This window comes from Danio rerio, chromosome 12 (assembly GCF_049306965.1).
Source record: "Danio rerio strain Tuebingen ecotype United States chromosome 12, GRCz12tu, whole genome shotgun sequence".
Lineage (NCBI taxonomy): Eukaryota > Metazoa > Chordata > Actinopteri > Cypriniformes > Danionidae > Danio > Danio rerio.
In genome coordinates, this window is record NC_133187.1 from 11,795,327 (window position 1) to 11,813,541 (window position 18,215).

The following is an 18,215-nucleotide window of genomic DNA, read 5'->3' on the forward strand; positions in this document are numbered from 1 at the left end:
GACGATGCAGCTGACAAAAACTCATACAGTATAGTTTTTGTCATTAATTCAGGTAAACTGTATGTTATTTATCCTATTAAATTACCTTAATCATAATCAATAATCATACATGTATGAAAAATAATTAAGAAGATAGGCTATGATTTAATTTAGTTCTATACTGTCCATAAGGTGATGCATTGCCAGAAAAAGTACGCCCATTGCAGATTTGGATGCATGTATGAATTTATTTGGCTATGTATGATAAGAAATAGGCCTGTATGTTGGATGAATAAAATAAAATAATAATAAAAAAAAAGATTTTGCATGTAAAATTATCAAAATTTGAAAAAAAAAAAAAAAAAAAAAATATATATATATATATATATATATATATATATATATATATATATATATGTTATTAAAATAGGTAATTAACAGGCCTAATTATTAGATTTTGTTTCCATATGATGTATTAATATATAAATAAATAACAAATAATAAGCAAAAATTTGCGTAATGACATGCAATACTTGATTGTTATTTTTAAAGGCAAAAATATTAACATTATCTTAATCATAAGTGTTTTTTTAATTTTCTATTTATTTAACCTATTTAGTTAAAAATGTTATTTAAAAATGTTAAAATTATAATATGTATTCAATAACTTTTGTTTTCAGCTTACATTTTCATTTGTATGCAAATGAATTTTCTGGGTTTTAACTGTGTAAATAGCAACATCGAACGAAACAAAAGAAAACATTTATTAAAAACATTTAAAATGTGTAGTCTGCTGACTTGAGACTGCTGCAGCTGCATCAGAATGTCATAGGATGCCTCCTTTCAAAGATGTGCTTTAGCGATTTGAACATGAAAGCAAACCATTCAAGACTGCTTCTGCATAACGTTCTGTTCAGCTGTTTCAAATTAGGACACTCTTTCCTTTTTTCTATTTAAAATATCCATGTTGATTTTAATAAAATTTTTAATCATGCATTAAAAATTTTATTGCAACCTGAATTCAAAAAGCATTTTATGTTATAATAATAATATATTTTACTAAACAAATTAAATAAATACTGTGATGTATAATAATAGTTTATAGTGGTGGATAATGTGATAAAGGACAAAGAGACTAACGCAACTGTGCATAGCATGTCTATATTTCACGTAAAAATTTATATCTTACAAAGATAATGTCAATATGTTTTTGCTTATATAACGATAATAAAAGTAAGTTATTAACTTTCGTGTTTTCCATGACAAATGTTAACCTATTTCCACAATGAACACTCATTCACACCCATAAGGTTGGCATTCCATTAGGTTATATTGCAGCACTTGTAAGCGGTTAGGCTACTTTATAGTTTTAAAATATAACTGAATAGTTAAATATAAATAAATGACTTGTAAAAAAAAAATGGTGGAATTATTAGGCCTACAACCAATGATAAAGCCTAATACAACTTGCTGACTTGCTTCGACATACATACATATTTTTACTGGAAATTTTTTAGGCCTGCATTTCTTATAATACAGCGTAAATACATACATCCAAATCTGACATCTGACTTTGGCACTTTTTCTTGCAATGCTAAGGAGTACGGATGTCGTTCTAATGAAATTACATCTTGTTTTTTACAAAAAATGATGTTATTTTACCAAGAAAATATGTCGTTTTAACGAAATACCATGTCTTTATTACGAGACAAGATGTTGTTTTAATGAGAAATTATGTTTTAATTATGTCGCAAAAGTAAAGGCGATATATATATTATATTATACTTTTCCAGAACTTTTCCTTTTAAGTACATTTTTATAACGTAATGTTTTATGTAATGTCTACATAAAGATGGTAAATAAGAAAAACAATGACGTTCAAATTTATTACAGCATATCATAGAACACGCAACAATCTATTTTGTTAAATTTGTTTTATATATATGTAAAATAGAGTTTGATCATGCTTACAAAGCACTAACAATGTGTGAGCAAGTCAAGAAAAGACAAATAATTCATATTCAAGTTGGGGCTGCACATATAGTTTCAGCGTCGATATCGCAATATGTGCATCCGCAATAGTCACATCACAGGATATGCAATGTTGGGATTATAGTTTAGAGACAGTACATTTTAATCTTTGAGTAAACTGTCCCTTTATGGCCTGATACTGTGTGAACATTTCAATATTTCAAATTTTAAAATATCCGGAAGCAAGAAATGTTTTGTAACTTTAAAAAAGATTAAATAATATAGGATGAAGACTATGCAGTGTTGATTATTCAATATCTGTACCTAAATAGTGAATACCTGAAAACTATAAATTACTTTTATCTTTACTATATTTTATTTATCAATGCTTGTAATGAATCAGAATCAGTTTTATTGCCAAGTGTGCTTCACACACACAAGGAATTTGTTTTGGCTACAAAAGCTTCCAGTGTACACAAAGTGACAGCTGCAGTCAATCATATCAAGTGCTTCTCTCGAAATTAGTTTGTGAACCACCTGATTTCGTACTCCCCTTACATGCTCTATTGACCAGGCAGGAGCCCTGGGCTCAACTATCTCCGAGCCCAGGGTTCTCTCACGGGACAGCATGCAACCTGCTAACATTTGTAAAACAATATCTAAGTTTGAACTCTTGAAATCAGTCAATGGACTACTAGATGTTGAAAGACTGGGTGCGATTGTGTAAAAAATGTCTGCCTGTGGAAATTAGACATGCCCTATGCGTGTGACTTTTAGGACCTCTGCATTCTTGTTATGAAGTAGAGCAATCTACAGCCAAGTGCAGCAGCCACAGAGGCACTGAGATTGTACAAAGACATTCGACCTCTGGTTAGACGACTATAGATATCATACAATTTATAACATGCCATAATCGTAAAAGATGACTATACAATTGTCAAAATGTTTTCTCACCGTTTAGGAAAGTACATCAAAGCATGAGTCAAAAAACTGTGGTTTAATATGAAGGCAACAATACGCATCATACAACTGTAAACAAAATCGATGCAAAAACATTAGTTTGAGTTTATAGAAGCTGCTTCAACAAGATAAGTAAGAATTACTATTGCATGTACAGCATACATTGAAAATGTCTATCATAAACATGGTAAAAACCACCTAATGGGAAACTATTAAACTGTCACTGTAAAATGTGATTAGTTACTTAAAGCGAGTAAACAAATTGCCTTAAAAGAAACAAGTTGACTTTACAAAAATAATTAAGTAAACCCATTGTTACTTGGAACTGTTAAGTTGACTTAATTTTTATTATTACGCAAGTTGTATTCACTTTTTTAAAATAAAAGTAAACTGATCTCTTCCAATACACATTTATTATATATATATATATATATATTTTTTTTTAGCTTTTCTGTGTCTAGCAAAATGACAGTAACTAAAATAAATCTGCTCTTCCAGACTCCAGTATGACTTCTAAATTCAATAAAGGCTATAATTGTAAATTTTATCGACTTAATGAAGCACCAAATATGTAATGTTGTAAAAACTGCAGTAATTATTTGAAGAGACATGCTAAAATGGTTTGTCATTGTAAAAAAGATTCACTCTATTACAATGACTAATTACAATTATTTTATCAAGAGTTTACTTTATTTTTGTAAAGACAACTTGTTGCTTTTAAGGCAATTTGTTTACTCACTTAAGTACTCAGTAACTAGTTACTTTTTACAGTGTTTTCAATCACTAAACCTCTATTATAACTCTTGAAAAAACTCATATACAACTTATTACATTTTATTTTCAGAACTGAATGTAATCAATAAAATAAAAATAATACACTGAAAAAAATATGTATTGGATCTACTCAATTTTGGCAGTTGAGTGGTTGTAAACAATTTATAGGGGCTGAATTTGAACAAATATTTAGTAATGTTTAACTTAATTTGTGTTTAAATTTAGCCCATTTAAATTATTTACAACAACTTAACATAAACAAAATAATACATCTAATGAATCATTTTTTCAGTGTACTTTTAATTTGTAACATCCATAATTTTTGTACACAGTTGTTTATAAAAACAATTAAATTAGTGCAAATGAAACGATTCAAGTGAAACTGTACTGCTTAAACCACAGAATACTTAGATTAACAGTTTAATGTAAACAGTACACAAGGAATAAAAGTGAAAAGAAAAACTATTTACAGGAGTAAATAAACCAGTCCTGTTTAAATTAGCTACATGTCTGATAGAAAGGGTATACAATATGAATTAGCCTACCATTGACAACTAAATCTTATCTGTTAATAGATTTTAAAATGACAATTGTTTCAACTACATCAACTGCTATGTGTATTTAAACATACATCAAACCATCTTTCAACCCTTGTATGGATATTTAAAAAATCCATTACACACACTCCGCTGTTTAGCACAGCTTGAGGTTTAGCATACTTCAACTTTAAACTTTGTATGGCTATAAAATATCCATTACCCATACTCCACTGTTTAGCACAGAGCAAAACTCTGCCCTAAATTCTGCATAGGTGCTGCAGTCGCTTGCCAATTCCAGTTGTTGTGTACAAGTGTGAGCAATCGGCCTTCTTGTAAACTCGCTCATCTCTTTAAATGTTACGTGAATCGTCTTGGAGAGAAATAAATCCGAGCCTGTGCAGTATCTGAGAAAAAGACCAAGCTCCTTCTGGTCTCGCTCCCTAATGAATCGCAAGAGATGGTTTGACACAGTTGTTTCAGATGGGGGCATCGAAAGTGGGAACTTCAGGTTTTTGGCAACATTTCTCGCCTTTGGTTGGAGATCATTAGTTATCTGCTCCAGCCTTTCTGCAGTCATGTTTTCCCCAACAGATTGGAGAATGGGTCGCCAGCACTTTATAATGTACGCTGGTTGCTGCACCATCTCTTTATGTGCAATTTCTTCAAGTATTTTCTGCAGATTCTTTTCCTTTGGAAGTACTGTGCAGCTGTGACTGCTGAGGACACTTAGAACTTCATCCATATCAGCATTTTGGAAGTCCTGGAGCGCTTCACTCAAAACATCCTTCTCTGCTTGACTAATATAACTGAAGTACGCCTCCATGAGACTTGTTTCTGATGGAAGTGACAAAGCTTCTTTTAAAAAAGGAGGCGCCAGCTGAATCGGCAGGTAACCAAAGCGCAGCCATCCAAGCACAAAAATCCTTGCAACAGCTTGCCATTCTCTTTCTTGGTAAGTGTGATGCAGTGTAGGTATCTTGAATGTCGTTCCACAGGTTCTTGTAGCATAAAATATATGCCAAAATTCAGTAACACAGTCCTGGAGCACTCCATCACCAATGCCAGCTTCCTCCTCACCATTTTCAAGAACACGTTTGAAAGTTACATTGGCATGTAGAATGTTTTTGTCAGAGAAAGCTTGAATCATGTCATTGACACAGTGAACTCTGCGAATTACAACGGTTTCACTTTCAGTAACATTCCTTGGGTTTTCAAAGAATGACTCTGGTTCCTGGGAGTCAACTGCCTGAGATGGCACTGACATTGTGTCTTCTGGCACTGTTTCTTCAGCATTTGTGGATTCATGAATAGAGTTACCTGGAAAAACGTCTGGATCTGAATTGAATGGAACGACATCTGTGGTTGTTTCGTCAACAACAAAATCAACATGTACAGGTGAGTCCACAAGTGTGTCAGAGACCATGTCAAAAGATGTGTCTACATCATTACCCAGACAAACCACTTCTTCAGAAGACTGAAGTACATCAATTGAGCTGACATGCATAAGAGGTGGGGATTGCAAAGTTTGACTTCTGTTCTGATCATTACACCCAGAAGTACATGGACCATCATCTGGTGTGGAAGCATGCCGGGGTTTCTTTAGAGTCAGAATTGTGTCAATTTCATCTGATTCTTGATCTTTCAGTCTTGTACACACATACAGCCTGAGAATTCTAAAATGTGTTGCCTCATACAAGCTGCCAATTGTCTGATCTTCTTTAAGTGGATCTTCAGAGCCACTACCACAGAGCATAAACGTAAAATGATCAGCATTTCCTTTTGCTGATTCACCATTCGGGAAAAAAAGACTTTTCCCCACATTCAGAACAGATGACATCGTGTCTTCTTTTTGAACAACAATTTCCCGTGTTCCACCTCCTTTAGGTCTTCGTACTTGTTTGTAGCTGCTATCTTGGTAGTTCATCCAGCCAAGTTCAATTTTTCTTGTCTTAGTTTCAGCATTCCTATTGCCAAATCCATACTTCTTTTTCTGATTTTGAGCTGCTGGTAGTTTCATTTTTCTTCGTTTTGCTGGCATCCAGTTCTTTGCAAAAACCCTATCTCCATATCGGGGAATATACTTAGACAGTTCTTCTTCATTTAGTAGTCGTGCAACATCACAATCAATCTGGGGGGAAAATCATAATATTGTCTTATCATGCTTAGGTCTTGTTGTCAAAGAAAAACAATTAAATGAAGCTGGAAAAAAATAAATATTAATTAGTGGTGTAACGGATCACTAATTCCATGGTTTGGATCACACTAGTTATTTCGTAATAGATGAATCAATTTTTCACATAAGCAAAAAGGGAGATGCACATGTTATTTGCTTTCTTTTTATCACAAAAAGCAGGGATGTGATCCTTTTGTATAAATACGGATTTTCGTATTTTTTGATATCTATAGGGCAACCTTGTAATTTGCGTAAATCAGATTTGCGTTGAAGGATGATGATTCCCGTGGGATTTCCACAGAATGGGAGTCATCTTTGCTGTTAATCAAGGAATTGGGATGGTACAGCATAAGATTAGTTAACGGGAGCAGACGGGAGTGATATATATATATATATATATATATATATATATATATATATATATATATATATATATATATATATATATATATATATATATATACAGGGCTTGAAATGAACCTTTTTGCTTGGTAGCACCGGTGGTCCTAACTTAAAAAATTTAGTTGCATCAGCCAAAATTTAGTCGCACCCACCAATTATTAGCACCGTTACTACAAGTTTTATACAAACATATTTGTTGCACTTGAAATCAACAGTAATCAAACTAACAAGCAAAAAAATAAATGCAAGTGTGAGGAAAATATGTCTCAACGAAACCCCGTTATCACAAGAAAGTACATTTTTATAACATAACTGAGTGACTAAAGGATACACGGACCGCTCAACGGCCCTGCACACACTGCTTGACATGAATGAATCTGTTAACGAAAATAACTGTGCTGTTCTCACGGGTGGTGTCTGATAATGCACTGATGCTTTTGACATATATTGTACCTTCTTATATGCATACTTCATGTTAATAGCAATACCGGTCTTTTCATAAGTAGCGATATTAGTTTACTCAGTGCAAGCCTGTTTGTGATGGTATACATGGTGTTAAATTTTACATATAGCTGCCACTTGCACGGCGGACAGCATCCGGCGATTAAATGAAGGATTAAACAGAACCTCTTGTGCTAGATGTGGCAAACAGTAACCTGAAAATTCCATCAAACAGACTTTTCATAGCGGACTTGAAGCCAATGGAAGTCTTTTATCCACTCTTTGAAAAGTGTAGATGGTGGATTAACGTTCAGCACAGGATCACTAGTAAGATTAGTCATTATTTGTAACTTTAGATGCCATGGTTTCTAAAAAAAAATCTGTCAGTGTTATCATTATTCTCATCTTCAGCGCTTAACCATTCTTTCGCGGTAGTTGCTCTCTCTGTCATCCCAAGCCAGAAGGCTTGACTGAGTGATTGACAGCTGATATTTCAGTGCTAAAGCAGGGGGCCAATAAGAAGAGCGCGAAGGCGGGGCAAGCATTACGGACTAAGCTTTGTTTACTGCAGCAAGTTGACATAACAACTGTTTTTAAAGTGCGTTTCAAGTGCAGAGATGCATTCTGTGTGAATGTCTCCCAAATCCGCGTATGTGGTGAACATTTTGCAGTAAAAACTGGTCGCACAAAACAATTTTATGCACTCGCACAAATGCTCCAAATATATTTTGAGGTCGCATAGATACAATTTTGGGCGCATATGCGACCAAAATTCGACGACACAATCATGTATATAAATTTGAAAATCAGACACAGAGTCTAAAAACCCCTTTTTATTAGGAACTACTTTCTTCCCCTATTCATTCACATCTGCAGTTGACGTCAAAACAGCAGAAGCCGTTACTAATTCACCAATGTCACTTTAGAGCTAGTGTTTGAATGATTCTCTATAGCCTAATCTCTATAGCCTCTATAGCCTAATGTCTAAAGTGATTACAAAAGAGCTGATTTTGTTCACTTTAAGATTATAAGGCTGAACATGACATGAAATGCCATCCATCTACAGAGATATCTTATTACAGTGTTAGAGTCTACAGTATTTCTATGTTGCAATCGGGATATCACAACAATTAACCCCGAAAAAAGCAACGCAATCAACATCAGACTGCGTGTTGTTTGCGATTAGGAAAAACGCTAAACACGTGCAGACTTTGCATATTTTAATCTGCTAACACAACACACATTCCTGATATGCGAGCAAATTGATATAAATACAGCACTACAACATACAAAAGTGAGAGATCATCTAATCAAACTGGATGGTTGCGGGAGATTGGTATAAAATACAGGATATTCCCAGGAAAAACAGGAATGTTGGCAGGTATGCTTACCAGTTTAATAACGATTTGATCTGCTATAGTTAGAAATCAGACTGTTATGAGCTTCTAAGCATTGGAGCTTTATTATGAGGTTCTGGTGCCATCTTGTGGATAGAAAACGTCAACCGTCTTTGGTCTGCTCAGTATGGCGGGTTAATGGCTACCAGGTCTGTCAGATTTTGTAAATATTTTAAAATAGGCACTATTCTTGCAAATAAACTGCATAGTTGCAATCTAAACAACTACATTCTTGACTAAAAAAGCCTCATAAGAACATTTTGTTGTCTAAAAACAGCAATATTTGTCAATCTGTAGTGTCTGCTCGTTGCTGGCTGTATGTGGGCGGAGTAATACACAAACGGTAAAGAGGCTGTACGGATGCTGATATTACTTAAATATCTCACGGCTGCCAGCCAATCAGATTTAAGAACTAGACAGAACTGTTGTATAAATATAACACACACAGATACAATAAAATTCTAATGTATTACCTAAAAACTAAAAGTATATTATATATAAGGGAGTGGTACAGAAGCGGGAGTCATTTTAAACATGAGTGGGATGGGAGTGGGAGTCAATTTTACCAGGAGTGGGATGAGACAGATTTTTTTTAACTTTGGTCTGGAAGAGGGACGAGACAGGAGTGGAAATCATCTTCCGTGTCATCCTCTAGTTTGCGCCTTCATTGTTTTATAAACCTTTAATTATAAACCTATTAAACATGATTTAGGTGACTAATAAACTGCTAAACATTTGAACTGACAAAACAACAACAAAAAAAAGTTAAATTGTGTGGTCAATAACAAATATTTATATAAAGAATATTATTTTTTGGAATTATCATTTATTATTTAAACACACACAGATATATATGAAGTCAGAATTATTAGCCCCTTTTTGTTTTTTTTTTCTTTTTTAAATATTTTCCAAATGATGTTTAACAGAGCAAGGAAATTTTCACAGTATGTCTGACATTATATATTTTTTAACTTTTAAAATAACATTTTAAGTTCAAAATTATTGGCCCCTTTAAGCTATATATTTTTTCGATAGTCTACAGAACAAACCATTGTTTACAATAATATGCCTAATTACCCTTACCTGCCTAGTTAACCCAATTAACCTAGTTAAGCCTTTAAATGTCACTTTAGGCTGTATAGAAGTGTCTTGAAAGAAATATAGTCAAATAAAATTTACTGTCATCATGGCAAAAATAAAATAAATCAGTTATTAGAAATAGGTTATTAAAACTATTATGTTTAAAAAAATCTTCCCTCTCTTAAACAGAAATTGTGGAAAAACAGGGGGGCAAATAATTCTGGGGGGGGGGGGCTAATAAATCTGGGGTCTGTTCTTCGTATGTGGATTACTTAGTTAGCTGGATTTGGTTATTGACAATTTGAGATGATCCAGGATCGTTTGGTTCTTCAAAGCTGATCCAAGAGTTGTTGTCATAGCAACAGATCTGATAGCTCAAACCTGGTCGGTAGCAGGTTCAATTCATATAAACAGGATTAGATCGGGTCAGTTCAAGCAAAGGTAATACAGAAAGCATGTACCGAATGCTGATAATTTCTTACAGTAGTAGTTATATACACTTGAGAAAATAGTAACTATTTTTAACTATATATATATATATATATATATATATATATATATAGTAAAAAATATATGTATTAATAAAACTTAAGCAATCTGCACCCCCGAAATGAAAGTAGAAAGACTGCCACCTGGTGGTGCAAAGAGAAAAGTTATTGATATTAACTTTTTAGATAGCTTTAGTACAATTTGTGTATGATAATAGAAATTTTTTGAGAAAGAATTAATACATTTATTACACCGATTAAAAAACGGCTACTATAATAAAGAAAATCTTTTCTAAATGTAGAACTAAATACATTGATTTGCATTGAAATACATGATGAATACTCTTGACACATGAAAGTGTAAAGCCTGCAGCTCACAACAAATGTGGAAGGTCATATGTGGACGTGTCATATTTAACAAGCCGTTTACTGCTAATTTGATGTAATTTTGCACACATGGATAATTGAATATTAATCAGATGATGTCATTACGCTGCTGTGCCGTCAGCCAATCGTTGCATTGCTGATCATGATTTGAGGATCGATAGATCTGTCCTTCACAACACAAGCAGCGATGTCAGATCAGTTTATCCAGACATTCTAATCTGATTCGCGAACTTGTTTGAAGAACCAAATTAGCGAGAGTTATCAGTTATCAAGATTAAAAGATCCAGGATCTGCCAAATAATCTTAGATCATTTAAGCAGGGTACGAAGAACGGACCCCTGCTCATGAGCAGGTTTATTTCATGTAAACAGGATTAGATCGAGTCATTTCAAGCAAAGGTAATACTGAAAGTATGTACAGAATTCTGATATTTTCTGACAGTAGTAACCTATAGATTATATACTCTTGGGAAAAAAGTTAAATAGTTTTAAAAAGTTTATATATTACATGTAAAATTTATAATAATTAATTCTTTTTTTTTTTCAGCTTAGTCATTCATTCATTCATTTTCTTGTTGGCTTAGTCCCTTTATTAATCCGGGGTCGCCACAGCGGAATGAACCGCCAACTTATCCAGCAAGTTTTACGCAATGGATGCCCTTCCAGCCGCAACCCATCTCTGGGAAACATCCACACACACACATTTACACAGACACTCATGCACTACGGACAATTTAGCCTACCCAATTCACCTGTACTGCATGTCTTTGGACTGTGGGGAAAACCAGAGCACCCGGAGGAAACTCACGCGAAGGCAGGGAGAACATGCAAACTCCACACAGAAACACCAACTGAGCCGAGGTTCAAACCAGCGACCCAGCGACCCAGCGACCTTCTTGCTGTGAGGCGACAGCATTACCTACTGCACTACTGCCTCGCCCAAGATTGGGTTAGTCAGATGTAGGCTTGCCACGATAGACGGTGTTGACGGTGATACCGGTGTTAAGATGCAACACCGGTGACATCACTTTTCCACCGTGACACCGTCCCCACGTTTTTTTTTTAAGTATTCAGTTTTTTTATTTTTATTAAACATTTGTTTGAATTAAATGGAAAATATAATTATAAATAATTGACTTAAGACGAGAGCATGCTCTATAATTAAAATCTAAACATAGCTACATTGCTTCATATTTCATTTATCACGTGAGGAGAAAAGAGGAGTCGAATTTACAGAAAGATGATGGCGGACGATTTAGTGTCAAAACGCATTGCAAAAGCACCTGTTTGGCTATATATTGGGTTCAAACCAAATGCAAAAGAGAACCTGAAGACGTTAATGAGGCAATCTGCAAACTTTGCCTGACAAAGGTGGCAGTATCTAGAGGAAACATAACTAATTTATACACCCACCTTTATGTTTAACTATGGGTGGGTCGCGGATAGATCAATGGCCATAAATAGGCAACGCATGCTCTCATTTTAAAAATCACGCGACCATCATCTCACAATGTTTAATAATAAATATCTTATTATTTTATTAAAACGAGTGATTTAGCAATGCCGCGCCATTAACAATCTAACTGCAGAGAAACAACATCCTGGCAACGTGAGCACTTTTTCCGAAGTTCAGCTATTCTTTATTCAACTTGATTATGTGTTTAATGTTAAAAAAATCTATAATGAATAGGCCGACAAGAGCGCATCCTGTGTTTGGCGCATCTTTTATAACTGATGCCGCTCTCTTCAAAAACCGAAAGTTGCTTCGTCTGTCTGGCAATATTTTGGCTTTTAATCGAATGAAAAGTTTATTTAGATGAGCCAATATTAAAAATTACAATAAAGTAACTGAGACGTGCGGCCACACATCGAGTCTGAGGGCTGATCTCTCTCTCTCTCTCTCTCTCTCATTCAGACATCGAGCTGCAATACAAGTCAAGTCGCAAAACTTAGGCAGGTGCAGCTGACAGGTAGAATAGCTGAAGTCTTTGCGAAATCTGTCAAAATACACCACTGAAATTAACAGGCATAAATGTCTTTGAGCCAAAAAAGTCTATTGGTAGGATATCTGTAAAACGCAATTGGAGCCAAAGATATGTAGGAGTTGTGTAGCCTATTAATTATAGGCCTATTAATTCGGTCCCACTTTATATTAAGTGGCCTTAACTAACATGTACTTACACAGGATTTAATAGTTTGTTACAATGTACTTATTATGTAAATACATGTATTTACTGTGTACTTATGCTTGATTTAATACATGTTTGTAGTTACATCTGTAATTAACTTTTGTAATTACATTTGTAAATACAATGTTGACCCTCCCTTACACCTTAACCCACCCTTAAACCTACCCATACCACCAAACCTGTCCATAACCTAACCTCTATCCCAACTCAAAAGCACCACAAGTGTTCTCAAATACATCATAAACACAGTAAGTACATTGTATTTATTTTTCTGATGTAAGTACATAGTAGTTAAGGATACTTAATATAAAGTGGGACCATTAATTCTAATAAAATGAAGACCAAAATAAAGAATTCATTGCATTTTTCGTTGGATAAAAATATACGTAAACGAAAAAAAATCAAAGGCTGACTAGTTTGAATTAATGTGTTTTAATATTAATGAAAATATGCTTAGCCTATTTAAATAACGGCTATACGCTGTCAATAGACAAGCCATTCAAAACATATTATTTTACTGTGTACTGGGTTATAATGTATATTTTACAATAAAAACTAAACGTAGCATGTCTTGCTGTCATTTAAAACATGTAATTCATACCACACCAGAGCTGTGGACCTGTACAGTCTATGCAGTGTGTAAACTTACAGGGCGGTGTTGGTCTACTGTCGAATAGTCTTACTGCGAACCGAACTCCAATCCGAGGGAGATTATGTTATTATCCGAGTGGAGATTATTACTCGATAGACAACATTAACGTGAGAGATTTTAAAAATAAAAGGTATTTTTAAAAAGGAACAACACGCAAATCTGCAACAAATAAAACTAAAAATAAAACGTCTTGGCAGTGCTGTGTGTATTCCGCCACTGACAGTGTGAGACGCCCTTATGCTCCGCCTGTAACTGCCTCTTGTAAGAGAGATCAAAGCTGTATCGATATAACCAAAAAGCAAGATCATATCATTATAAATATTCCATAACAATACTTATCGAACTATTTATACATTTACATGTTGTTTATTGAGATTGTGATATCTGAGGTTGTCTGAACTTTACAGAAGCTGTAAACTGACACGTGTGCGGTGATGTTTAGCTCTGAGGAGGCGCTCTTATTTAGCCTGTAGTCTTTACATTTTTTTTTAACATAATGTTCCATTTCTTAACATTTTTTTATTCATAGTTTATATATAAAATGAGTACTAGCTTGTTTAGTTGTGATCATTATGCAAGGATCATATTTCATATTCGGTTTATTCTTCAATAGCCTAAAGATTCGTTAATAGGGTATTTTATAAACAGATTGTTCATAAGGACTAAGCTGTTAATATATAATACAGGCGTTTATGGTTGTTATTTGTATGGTTCCAACTACCACAGTTTTTTCACCATGTAGCATTGTTGTGTTTTATTCGTTATGTTAATAAAAGTTATACTTTAACTTTTTTTTTTTACTTTTTTTTAAGTTATATTTTAACATATATGTTTTGTTTAATAACAGTGAAGTTTCCTTTTCGTCCATTCAAACAATTGACGACGAATTGGCAACTCCCGCAAAACTGAAAGTGAAAGTACAGTATTATACGCACGCATTTATAAGCTATTTAAAAGCAGAAAAAAGAGGAAAAGAAGAAACGCCCACTCACACGATGATAGCGGTATTACCGGTGTTGTCACGTGTCGATTAACCAGTGGGGAAATTTCCTCATCGTCACAACCCTAGTCAGAAGTGGGATTTAACCCACACCTCCAGGGGAGACTGTGACCTGAACGCAGCGCCTTAGACCGCTCGGCCATCCTGACATCTTTTCGGCTTAGTCACTTCATTAATCAGTGGTTGCCACAGGGGAATGAACCGCCAACTTATCCAGCACGTGATTCACAGCGGATGCCCTTCCAGCCGCAACCCATCTCTGGGAAACTTTTTATATAGATACGTTTAAAAAGATTTATAAATAATACTTCCTAGATAAAAGTTCAAAACGTGGTGGCTTTCCCCAATGGGATCAAAGAGAACATTTATTAATATGGATTTTTTTTAGATACAAATGAATGCATACTATTTAAAGGTACCGATCCAGCTTTAGTACAATTTCTGTAAGATAATAGACATGCACAATATTGAATATTTGTTTTTATAACGGAATAATAATTTATGCAGTCATGCACGTTTTGACAGCTAATATGATGATGATTTGATGCTTTGCCAAAGTTTCAGATTTCTTTACAAATATCAAAATGCTTTTTAATGCAAAATTAATTTCAATTCCTTACGCCGATAAGGAAAATAAAATAGGCCTGGGCTACTATAGTAAAGAAAATCCGATCTAAAACGTAAAACTAAATAAATTACTAAATACTCTCGACACATGAAAGTGTAAAGCCTGCAGCCCACAAGCATGAAAAGTTATTGCGTATCATATTTAACGGTAACACTTTACAATAAGCTTCATTAGTTAATGCATTTACTAACATGAACTAATCATGAACAACACATGTACAGCATTTATTAATCATAATTGAACATTTACTAATGCATTAATAACATCAAAGTCCATGCTTGTTAACATTAGCTAATGCACCGTGAGTTAACATGAACTAACAATGAACTACTGTATTTTCATTAACTAATGTTAACTAACATGAACAAATACAGTAGTAAATGTATTGTTCATCGTTTATTCATGTTAGTAAATGCATTAATTAACATTAACTAATGAACCTTTATGTAAAGTGTGACCTATTTAACAAACCGTTCACAACAAAATTTTTGTAATTTTGCTCACATCAGCGAATCGTTACATTGCTGATCATGATTTCAAGGATCGAAATATCTGTCCTATCTGAGATCGCTGCGTGTGTTGTGAAGGACAGATCTATTGATCCTCAAAATCATGATCAGCAATGCAACAATTGGCTGACGGCACAGCAGCGTAATGACATCATCTGATTAATATTCAATTATCCATGTGAGCTAAATTACATAAAATAAGTAGTAAATGGTTTGTTAAACATGATACGCAATAACTTTACACCTTGTTGTGGGCTGCATGCTTTACACTTTCATGTGTCAAGAGCAATTTATTAAGTTTTACAGTTTTTACAGATTTTTTTGATGATCAATAGATCTGTCCTTTACAACTCATGCAGCTATCTCAGATCAGTTCATCCTGACATTTTAATCTGATACGCGAACTTGTTTGAGGAACCAAATTAGCCAGAGATCAGTTTTTAAGATGAACAGATGCAGGATCTGCCAAATTATCTTAGATCATTTAAGCAAGGTATGAAGAACAGACCCCTGACTTCAACTGTTTTTTTTGTCCTCTGCTGATCACATGTCTGAAAAATTTAACTGCAAAAAACTTTTGGTTTTAAAAAACACAATTTAGAACCTTTCCCAGCACTGAGTTTCAGCTGGAAGGGCATCCGCTGCGTAAAACATGCTGGATAAGTTGGCGGTTCATTGAGCTGTGGCGACACTGGATTATTAAAGGGACTAAACCGAAAAGAAAATGAATGAATGAATGTAGAACCTGCAATTTTAATGAAAATAAAAATCAAGAAACAATCAGCTGAATGAAAATAAGGTAAATATTCAACTGTAAAAAATGATTTTTGCTATTGTTGCTGATGATGTATAAATCTATAATCTTCTACAACATATAATATTAATCTTTTCTCATTTTCAATTAAGGAGCAAAAATATACTCTCATGTCATGTTTCATTGCTAGATATGTATCATTTTTGAAGAATATTCAGTGTCATATTTTTGAAAGTTGTATGTGGCCGCCCAATGGTAAATTCGTGTAATTGATAATAAGTGACTCTCAGTACAATACCTACATCTACTAAGAAAACATCTTAGGATTTTAGAAAAGTCTAATATGATGTTGTAATCAGTTAAATAGGCTTTAAAATAGAAGTCAAAATTGCCAAAAAGTGTTCTAGATTACATGAATTCACCTTAGTCGGCTGTATATAATATTAATGTTTATAGTACTCAAAATAAACATTAAAGCTGCTGAAAGAAAGAGCATTAGTAGCTATTAAATGACTAGGGCTAGCTAGGCCAAAAGCACACTTTTTAAATTGAGATGGATGACAGACAGATCTGATCTATGACACATAACTTACGTAGCTTATATCGTGTCTTTTTCTAAAGCTTCTTTTAGATCGAATTAACACATAATCACTTATTTATGAGTCTGCACTGTTATTTTGAAATTATATTGTATTTGACGACGAAGCTAAAAGAATAGAGACGAATAATTTTGCGTACTGTTTATCCATGTACTTAGGCCTGTATCAGTTTTCATATCAGAGACTGTTAAACATGCATCCCTGCGTGACAATTTAAATAACAATAAAACCAGATTTGCAAAAGCATGTTGGCAAGATAACTTGGACGTAACGTTACCTTATCCTCCTCCATTTTGGTCAGGTTCTCCTCAGGTACACCCCTCTCTCTTAGAGCAAAAATAAAGTCCATCTTGACGTATGATTTAAAACTTGATGAATTAAAACACAAAAACAGCACGCGAGCTTTTATCGGGATACATTTAGGCTAACTTTACGTCGAAGATACCGTTTGTACGTACGGAAGTACTTTTGTGAGAAAATAAAAGTCTTGATCAAAACTTTTTGTTATGTCGTGATCACGAGAAAATAAAGTTGTTATGTCGAGATCACGACTAAATTAACTCGTGATCTCGACATAACAACTTAATTTTTTCTCGTGATCACGACATAACAATTTTTGTTATGTCGTGATCATGACTTTATTTTCTCGTGATCACGATATAACAACTTTTGTTATGTCGAGATCACGACTTAATTTTTCTCGTGATCTCGACATAACAACTCTATTTTCTCGTGATCTCGACATAACAATTTTTGTTATGTCGAGATCCCGACTTAATTTTCTCGTGATCTCGACATAACAACTTTATTTTCTCGTGATCTCGACATAACAATTTTTGTTATGTCGAGATCACGACTTAATTTTCTCGTGATCTCGACATAACAACTTTATTTTCTCGTGATCTCGGCATAACAATTTTTGTTATGTCGAGATCACGACTCAATTTTCTCGTGATCTCGACATAACAAAAATTGTTATGTCGAGATCACGAGAAAATTGAGTTGTTATGTCGAGATCACGAGAAAATTAAGTTGTTATGTCGATCGAGATCACGAGAAAACGAATGCCTCGAACTTTAGTATGTTTTTGTACAGTTTGTGTGCATAACGTCCAGGTATTGTCTAATAAAGTATGACAAAATATGAGGAATTGTTGATTTTGTCAAGGACATGTTCTTGTGAGAGTCTATCGTATACGCGGCTGGCCGAAAGTACGATATGCACATCAATATAGCAGGGTCATAAATCCTGCTTTAAGGGATGGAGGAATGATCTAAAGATGTTCGTAAGGTCT

At 34.1% G+C, this 18,215-nt stretch overlaps 1 protein-coding gene across 1 annotated transcript; it reads right to left on the reverse strand.

Annotated features, from left to right (window-relative positions):
* Positions 1–2,935: 2,935 nt before the first annotated feature.
* si:ch73-30l9.1 lies at positions 2,936–17,397 on the reverse strand. Its single transcript, XM_001338856.8, has 2 exons — positions 17,199–17,397; positions 2,936–6,351 (listed from the first exon to the last, which is right to left on the reverse strand). Exons 1-2 carry the CDS (start codon positions 17,268–17,270, stop codon positions 4,426–4,428), a joined length of 1,998 nt encoding a protein of 665 aa, XP_001338892.3. The 5' UTR covers positions 17,271–17,397; the 3' UTR covers positions 2,936–4,425.
* Between the last annotated feature and the right edge of the window lie 818 nt (positions 17,398–18,215).